Source organism: Populus alba, chromosome 18 (assembly GCF_005239225.2).
Source record: "Populus alba chromosome 18, ASM523922v2, whole genome shotgun sequence".
NCBI lineage: Eukaryota > Viridiplantae > Streptophyta > Magnoliopsida > Malpighiales > Salicaceae > Populus > Populus alba.
The window spans coordinates 7,811,550-7,820,915 of NC_133301.1; the positions used below are offsets into that span (position 1 = coordinate 7,811,550).

At 32.6% G+C, this 9,366-nt stretch overlaps 1 protein-coding gene across 4 annotated transcripts; it reads left to right on the plus strand.

The window, feature by feature from the left end:
- The first annotated feature begins 557 nt into the window (after positions 1 to 557).
- LOC118056682 (protein Brevis radix-like 4) lies at positions 558 to 8,857 on the plus strand. Of its 4 annotated transcripts, none has more exons than XM_035068975.2 (7): positions 558 to 824; positions 940 to 1,074; positions 1,252 to 1,410; positions 1,545 to 1,948; positions 4,436 to 4,571; positions 4,852 to 5,219; positions 8,418 to 8,857. In XM_035068975.2, the coding sequence occupies exons 3-7, from the start codon at positions 1,276 to 1,278 to the stop codon at positions 8,494 to 8,496; spliced, it is 1,122 nt and encodes a 373-aa protein (XP_034924866.1). In that variant the 5' UTR covers positions 558 to 824; positions 940 to 1,074; positions 1,252 to 1,275; the 3' UTR covers positions 8,497 to 8,857. The 4 variants fall into 4 exon arrangements, with proteins under 4 accessions (XP_034924866.1, XP_034924867.1, XP_034924869.1 ...); XM_035068976.2 differs by having other exon boundaries at positions 940 to 1,060; XM_035068978.2 differs by lacking the exon at positions 940 to 1,074.
- The last annotated feature ends 509 nt before the right edge of the window (positions 8,858 to 9,366 follow it).

Genomic DNA, 9,366 nt, shown 5'->3' on the forward strand with positions numbered 1-9,366 from the left:
TATGATAGAACAAAGGGAAAGGTTTCTTGATTCTATCATAGATGTGAGACAGAAAAATATCATATGTTTTTATTTTCAAAATCTTATTATTTTTTTTTTATATATATCCCAAGTTTTGCGAATTGGTTCACATGAAAATAATAAATAAAAAAGGTTAAAAATCATGAAATGATTAAAAATTGATCTATTTGCATCGATAAAACATGTTTATTGGAAATTTTAATATTTTATAAATTTTTATATTTAAGAGAAATAATAAAAGAAGTGATCAAAACAAAGTTACAGTGAAAACTGGTTACATTTATAAACAAAAAGGTTAAAGATTGTGAAATGGCCACAGAGTGGCTGCCGCTGAGAACACATTTTCCTTACATACACGAGACAAAGAAGAAAAACAATTAAAAATCAATTTTCAATCCAAAGAAAAGGACAAGACGATGGTATTCAAGGCTAGAATTAAGTGGGCTTTTAAGATAAATGAAGAAGCAGCCCAGTCCAAATAAATATCTCCCACTACCAAAAACAAAAAGCATCTCACGAATTCAAGACCGACAGGCAGAAAACAGCGGCCTGAATGCACAGGAAAATTGGCAGGCGGCGCCACAGCATCTAATCTAGGTTATTTAAAAAAAAAAATAAAAAAAATCAACAAACAAGCATTACCCGAAATGAACACTTTCCATTATAGCATTTTTAGTGTCACTTCCAAAAAATAGCATCTAGAAAATGGCCTCTCTCCCTCTCTCTCTCACGCTCTCCTTCAACTCTTTTTACTGGAGATTCCCCCTGCCATAAGAATGCTGTCCTCCTCATACACGATCAAGGTGGTTTCAATTTTTTATTTGCCGAAGATTTTACGCCATTTTTAATCTCATTTTATTTAATAGTTTATTGTTGTTGTTGTTGTTTACGGAGAATCTCTGATCTTGTTATTTAAAGTTCGCAACTAAACGAAACGCTGCATGAGCACTGGACTCGAGGGCCTTCTCGTTGTTCGCGCTTGCTTCCACACACCTACTGAAGCGAACGAATCCTCCGATTTCCCTGTTAATTTCTGACTGTACGGGCATTTTAGTATGAGCATTTGTTCTCTCTCCCTCTTGAGTTTCTCTTTTTTTATTTCTAATTTATATTGCAGCTTTTTCTTTTTTTTGCCAAATATTCCACTTCTTTAGGTCGAAAACGCCGAAGCTAATTGATTTCCAAATTTTCAACAATGCCTTTAAACTGTTGCATCTGTTTGTGACACAGGCTCTGCCTCCAGCATAATTCAAAATGCTGACTTGTATAGCTCGTTCTAAACAACCTGGTGATGACTCGCTGAGTCAACCCCATGCCGGCTCAGCCACCACCACCAATCATCCCTCCGCTGCCAAACAACACCAAGCCATCAAATCCCTCACTTCTCAGGTATCTCCTGTCATCCACACACGAGAATGAAAAATAAAATAGAAATTCCGAAACCCAACACAAACTATAATTATGCTTTCCTATATATATATATATATATAAAACTATAGTCATGCTTTATTTAATTTTTGTAGTTAAAGGATATGGCATTAAAGGCATCAGGTGCATACCGCCACTGCAACCCATGCACGGTGCCAACAACAACAACAACTCAGAGTCGACTCAGGAACAACTGGACTGCATCAGACGCAGAGTCGGAGAGATTCAGATGGTCGCTGCGGAGGACGGGAAGCTCGAGTTCGATAACACCGCGTACGTGGGGAAAAGAGATGGAGGCGAGGCTGAAAGGTATATCGAGCTCCAGCGGTGAAGGGACCCCGAATTCGGTAAATAGTAGCGGGCGTCGGGTCGACCCGCCGATAGCTTTCGTGAAAGAAAAGGAGCCTAAAGAATGGGTGGCCCAAGTGGAGCCCGGTGTACTCATCACCCTAGTTTCGCTTCCAAGGGGAGGGAATGATCTCAAGCGGATACGATTCAGGTGCGTATATCTCGCTTGTTTTTTATTGGACGGTGGTGATTCTCTTCAATGTGATGTTTTGATCCTACGGTGAGAGTCGTGTCTGTTTGGGTATCGTGATAGAGATGACTGCTAGTGGATTAGACAAGTAATTAATTGGTGAGAAGCTTGTAGGTTACTTCCCCTTTTTTTTGTTTCTATTTTTATTTTTACGGGTGGAAGAAGCTGGGTGCTGTTTGGATGGCATTGGTTTCATGAGCCTAGAAGAAGTCGATACAGAGTGCTGAATGTTAAACTTTTACTTTACATGGAAGAATATTTGAACAAATCAACCAGAAAGGCAATCAGTATTAAACGAAAGGAAACAAAAGTCAAAATGATTTTGTCTTAACTATTTAAGCAGCACGAGTTCAGGCAAAAAAGGAGCATCCATCCAAACTCTACCTTAAACACCTCTACTTAAGTGCAGGACCTACAACCCAACAGTAAAATTCACGCCTCGTGAGGAGCAATCCAGCAAAAGCCCAGGAGAGGAACACCTCTGCTTAGTGGTGGTGGGGGCTGATTTGATTGCGTCTGAACCTTTTTCACTGAGCATTGTCGGAAGAAGGCTCTCCCCTTTTCTTTTTCAACAAAAATACATGTATTTCGTAGCCCCGAAGCCTGATTCTCCGTGGCTTTGTCACCTTATGTGACCATTTACTTGTTCGAATGGTTACAAGCTTTCTGTTTTTATATGTTTTTTAATAGGTTTTTTAAGTTTGAGAATATAGTAATTTAATATGTTTTAATATTTATAATGATTTTAGTATGTTGATTTTGAAAAAGAATTTTCCTTGGTCAATTACTTGTGATGGTTACACTTTAATTAGTTGCCTCTCCTTGATGACTCCCAGTGCATTCTACTTGGGATGATTTCTTTCTTTATTGAGTTTTTTGTTCCAAAATAACAATGGATGGTTTCACTCCAATTTATTATTCTTGTTGCTTCGTCTTGTCCTCTGATATTACTACTAGATTGGTTTTAAACGCCCCTCCCTCCCTCTCAGTAGCCTTGTTCTTTTGACTGATTAGACATTCCACTTCAATAATGTTACTGCCTAATATTCTATTTTAAACACCCAAGGTTAGATTTTACTGGGGTTTGCATAGATATTGTGTATAGGGTTTTGATCCATTGTTATTTTCAATCTCATTTTTTTATATTTTATAAAATATAAACTTCAACTTCATCCATTTATTTTTTTTAACTCTAAAGGTTAAATATATTGTGTTAGACTAATTTTTTTATGGGTATTATATATATTCACGTATTGATAAATTAATTCTTTTATTCTTCAACAATCATAAAAAAATTGGTCCTCAACTATTGGAACTAGATAAAATATTTAAAATACATATATTAATGACAATATAAAAACTATCAAAATTTCTATATAAAAGCAGAACAAAAAAAAAATATAATTAATTATTTTATCAAATAATTAGAATGCAATATGATACAAAGATATACTAATAGAAAAAAACTATAAATTGTTTTTGAGTTTATAATTTGACTAATAAAATAAAAGTTTAATAGTGATTCTTGAAATTTTTATTTGTTCTCTTATGATCTCTTGGTTACTAAACAAAAAAGATTAGAATTGTAAAATGCATTGTTACTTTACCATATCGAAACTTCAAAAAACACTTCAAGTTTATTGCTTGCCAAAACATTGGTTATACGGTTCGAGATAAAATATTGATAAGTAATTAAATAGATGAAGTTTGAAGGAGATAATTGAAGGGAAAGGTTAAGAGAATGTAAGGTGGCTACAAAGTTTTAAGTTTAGAAAGAAAAAAAAAAGAAGTGAGAGAAGGGAAAAAAGTTATTTATAGCAACAATTATCTATATTGGATTATAAAAGTTGGGTCGGGTTGAGTGGATTTTAAAAATCCAAATTTATTCTCGATTCGTGATATTCATTTAGATTTTTTAATCCATTATCACTCACAATATTCATATTATTTTATTTTAATAGATCATGTCGGGTCATATATATAATACAAATATTATAAATAAACTGTTTTTTTTTAAAACCTCTAGATTTTACAATCTTTTTGGTGCTCTTAAAATAAGTGGTGAATTCTTTTGTGTCAAAAAGGACGTGGTGTCCAATTTTGTGTCCTAGATAATAATACCACCAAATTGATATATAAGATCATGGTTGATGGTAGTTTCCATGCCTGAAGCAGTAGGCATGTGAACAAGTTCTAACTCGCAAGCCTTGGGAAAATTTGATTCTGGCACATACTATCTATCACATTTTGTTACAGTATCATTTTCCCTCATGTCCAATGGAAGTTTTCACATTAAATTTTTGCACGATCGCTGCATAGTTCTTTAGATTTGGGCTTCACCAAATGCATGGCATGTGCCAAATCCTTTGATGCCAAACACTCAGTATTTACATGATTGTTTTTTAAAATAAAGATTCTGAATTTAGCATGATTTATTTGATTATATAGTCGAGACATGTTTAACAAGTGGCAAGCTCAAAGATGGTGGGCAGAGAACTACGACAGGATCATGGAGCTTTACAATGTTCAGAGGTTTAACTGCCAAGCTTTTCCACTTCCGCCACCTCCAAGATCCGAGGATGAGGTGAGTTCCTTCGTTATCTGACAGCTAAAGGCATGCATGGTCGCCTAGAGCACAGTGTTTTCAGATGGCCAGTTGAAACATTATCATTTAGGTTCCCAAATCAAAAATTTGTATGATATGGATGCAGCATCATGCAATTCCACGAAATAAACATACAGCAGGACGACACCACTTTTTGCATTGAATGACCTCTTTTCACAATATATTACCATGTATGTCGGGAAGTGAGGTATGAGCTCCAGTGATTTCTAACCATGCCATTTTCTAAACCCTGTTGCAGAGCTCAAAGATGGAATCTACAGAAGATATCCCTGTAACACCACCACTGAATAGAGAGCGGTTACCTCGTAATTTGTATCGTCCAACAGGGATGGGAATGGGCTACTCATCCTCTGATTACTGTGACTCTACTGGTCTCACCTCCACCCCAAAACTCTCCAGCATCAGTGGAGCTAAGACGGAAACATCTTCAATGGATGCATCTATAAGAAGTAGCTCATCGAGGGAGGCTGATTGCTCAGGAGAGCTCTCCATCAGCAATGCCAGTGATATGGAAACTGAATGGGTTGAACAGGATGAACAAGGTGTTTACATCACTATAAGAGTCTTGCCAGGTGGTAAAAGAGAGATCAGACGAGTCAGATTCAGGTAAGATTCTGTGCCTATTCCTTGGATGAGTTGATAGTTGCTCAGAAATCCTAACACCTGAAAAGATTAACCAGTTTCCATTTCGGAAAAGGAGCAGGCTATGCGAGCAAGTATAGTCGGCTGACAGCATTTCCATGACATAATTCACAGCCCAGTGGCTTTAGCTTTCACAAGAATTCAATAAAATAATAATAAAAAAAAAAAAAAACCAAAAGAACAAAAAAGAAGAAGCAAAACACTGACAGTTAGGTAAACAGTGGTTTCCTCACCCTTTTTGTTAATCTGGCAAATACGATTCATTTTGGTTGCAATAACTGATTAATGAACTAGAGGTTACATATGTATTCTTGCAAATTTCTAACCAGAATTTATTTATATTAGGACGGTTTATAGTGCCTTAATGGTTATTTTATAAAATGTTTTTTACTCATAAAATATGTATAAAAATAATATATTTTTTATTTTAAAAAATTTATTTTTAATATAAAAATATTTAAATAATTCAAAAAATAAACAATTTTTTTTAAACCAATCTCTGTTCCAATCTGGCTTGAACCAAAATCTCGAACATTTGCTTAATCATAAATGGATATGTTCTTTAAGCTTCTCATACTTCCCTAGTTTCAACATGTTTTGACAGGTGAGGTCCTTTTATGAATAATTTTGTACTAGCAATATACCCACTCACTATTATAAGATGATTTTTTAAACCTATTTTTATTTGATTATACAGTAATCAGAATACATATTTTAAGGAATTCAAATAATTTAAATTATAAAAAATATTTTTAATCAAAATTTGATTTTATTATTAACGCATTTCTTTTTGTTTTACCAAAAACATATGTTTTATATATAGCATGATTTTTTCAATAGAAATCTAGCATAACTAGAATAAACATGTGCAGAATTCAAATGATTTAAATTAATAAGAAAAAAAAAAATCTTTAGCCAAAAACCTCCTTTCTTGTTCATGTTTTCTACATAACAAAATCATATATATATATATATTTTTTTAGAATAATAAATTCTTAAATAAAAACTTAGCATCTTATAAAAAACAAATTTCAATTAAAAAAATCATGGCTCCATAATTGTGTTTCAATAGTATAAAAAACTTATTTCTCATTGAATATTTATGAGTATTTTTTTAAAAAATCATGTACAATTGGATGTTTTTCTAAATTTATTTTTAATAATCTTATTTTAAAAAAATTATTCTAAAAAATAACAATTAAATAAAAAAAGTGATAGGCTAGTTTCATACTCCTTGGCTTTTGAAAATGAAGCCAAAGTGTTATTTTTTTTTTCTTCAAAAAAACAAGGCAAACTATTTTTTATTATTATTAAATAACACGTCATTTATCTAGTTCATTGTTCTATCACCGAACTTGTCATCAATGATTGGAAAATCAGGATCCAAGATTTGAAATCCAAATAATAAATTTCAACCATTTTTTCACTTAGAAAAATAATAATTCTATAGACCTCAAAAACCATCTTTTCAACAACAAAACATATTTGACTTAATCTTATAAACCCCAATTTACTTTATTTGACATCATTAAAGGTGACAATCACTATCATTAAGCTCTTTTATTAAAAGCTAAATCCATTGACACTAAAATTAAAGTTATTGGTAGTCAGAATTTAGTCACTTGAAAGCTTTTTCTCTTTTTAACTCTTTTTTGGCTGCTCTCTCTCTTCTTTAAACATTTAAGTACTAATATATAAAAAAAATAAAATTTAGGATCAAAATTATTAACTTAAAAAAACATGAATGAAATATGAAAAGACTTAAACCATAGGGATCAAATGAAAGTTTTGTATGCCATTTATGGAAAAGGACTTTGTTTTTTCCTTTGTGTCTATTTTGATCCTTAATCTCTCAATTTTTTTTTAATAAAAAGCCAAAACTCTTTTCTAAAATTGGTCATTAATTTAAGGTCAGAACATTTTAGAATGCATCAGGTGAGTGATAGAAAATAGATTAAAAAAATAATTCAATATATAAAAGCATAGAAACATAACTTTAAAGGATTAAATTTAAAAGAAATCAGTTTAGTGGTTGAATTGTAAACTATGCAAACTACAAGGTCCAAAGTGTAAAAAGGTGGTGAAAATGCCAATAGTAAAATGTGAGTGTGTAATCAAATAGAAAGTTTACATGTCTTTTATGGAAAAAGGGTTTTGTTTCTTTTTTTGTGTTAATTTTCCTCCTTGATCTCTTAATTTGTTTTTTTACAAAAAGCCAAAATACTATTTGGTTAAATTAGTTGATCGGAACATTTAACAACGTATTAGTGAAGCATGAAAATATAATTTTAAAGGATAAAATTAAAAATAAATAAAGCTTAGTCATCGAATTGTGAACCATGTGAACTACAAGGATCAAAGTCTAAAAAAGGAGCAAATTACCGAAAGTAAAATGTGAGTATGTGAAGAGCGATCAAGAGAAAAGTGATAAACGAAGTTGTTTTAGTTCCTTATATATAATAATAATAATAAAAATAATAATAATAATAATAATAATGTATAATATAATATAATATAATTTGAGGTACAGGTATTTTAATTCTAGGAAGAAAATTGAGTGGACGTCATGAAACTGTAAGCACTAACGTTCTCGGTAAGAGCTCTTATTGTGCGATAGGAACTATAAACTACATCAGAGTTAGTTGATAATTTTATCCTTGCATAGATGGTGGCCATTGTGACCACATTTCTGCCTAGACTTCAAAAATTAAAACGATCTGATTTGGGCATCAGTCAGGGCTACAGTTCCATAATTTTGTGGGCAGGAAGAGCGACTATGAATTATATCCGCTGATAAATTTTCTGTTTGCTGGCATCATTTCTCCCTTCAAGAACAAGGCTGTTTTAGAGACTAAGCAAACGTTGCATTTCCCACAAGGGAAAGTCCTTGGAGTATATTTGAGTTGACTCTATGCAACTGGTTTGGGCAGGCTATGATTGAGTTCTAACTTATTTCCAATCATGACTGTAATTGATAACGATTAGAAAAACTGGCTGCAGTCAATCATGATGCTTCCACCAATTGTTTTCGTTGCTGACAACAGTGTTCATTTTGCTTTTGAATCATTCGTCCAAGAACTTGAGCTTCAACCACTTCTTTTTATCCCTTTTAACTTATCGTATTTACTGAGTATTCTTGTTGTGTGCATATATGTATTGCAGCCGAGAAAGATTCGGGGAGATGCATGCCAAAGTGTGGTGGGAAGAGAACCGAGCCAGGATACATGAACAATACATGTGATTGAGCAAACACAGTGGCTGCTTGTTCTTTAGAATGGTGGGGTTCTCTCTCTCTCTCTCTCTGCTGCCATACCAGTAGAATCCCTTCCATAGATATCCGAACAGGTGCTGCTGCTACCTCTTGATTTTGGGTGCCACGTACGTACTCTGTCCTTCTATCCAAATTGTGAAGTTTAATAGCTTCCTAGCAACATGAACATATTGTAGGGGATGGGGATCCTGGACTTAAATTAATATTTTTAACAGTTTCTTTTGATTATGGGTGTGGATAAAGAGCAATGGTTTTGTATTTGAAAGGAATGTGGGTGGTTGACCCATTTTAGTGTATGTTTGGAGCTCTAGTTGAATTTTTTTTCATGAAATTTTGTATTTATTCTTTGCTTTAAATTAAATTTTTTAGTGTTTTTAGATAGTTTTGATGTACTGATATCAAAAATAATTTTTTCATGATAAAAAAATTATTTTGATACATTTCTAAGTTAAAATCACATTGAAAAACAATCGCTACTATACTTTCAAACACTTTCTAATTGTCAATTACAAATGTGTTTTCTCCTATTAGCTCTTAGTTTTTTTTTTCCTCAAAGAAAACTATAACAAACATACCATCTCATTTTTCGTGTCATTACTCGACATCATGATAACAAGGAAAAAAAAGCTTTTGATGTTTTTTTAGGGAAAAAGTCTAAACTAGTAAAAAAAAAACAGTCGCTATCTAGTAATATGATCACTAGAAAATCATTATTTATCTTCAGAGATATGTAGTAAAAAACTAATTATACTAAAAGAAAAATATTGTTATTCATAAGATAACATAATTGAAAGAGGATGCATTGTTAGTTTTGTTCTAAATTGAAAAGGGTTTGTTGTG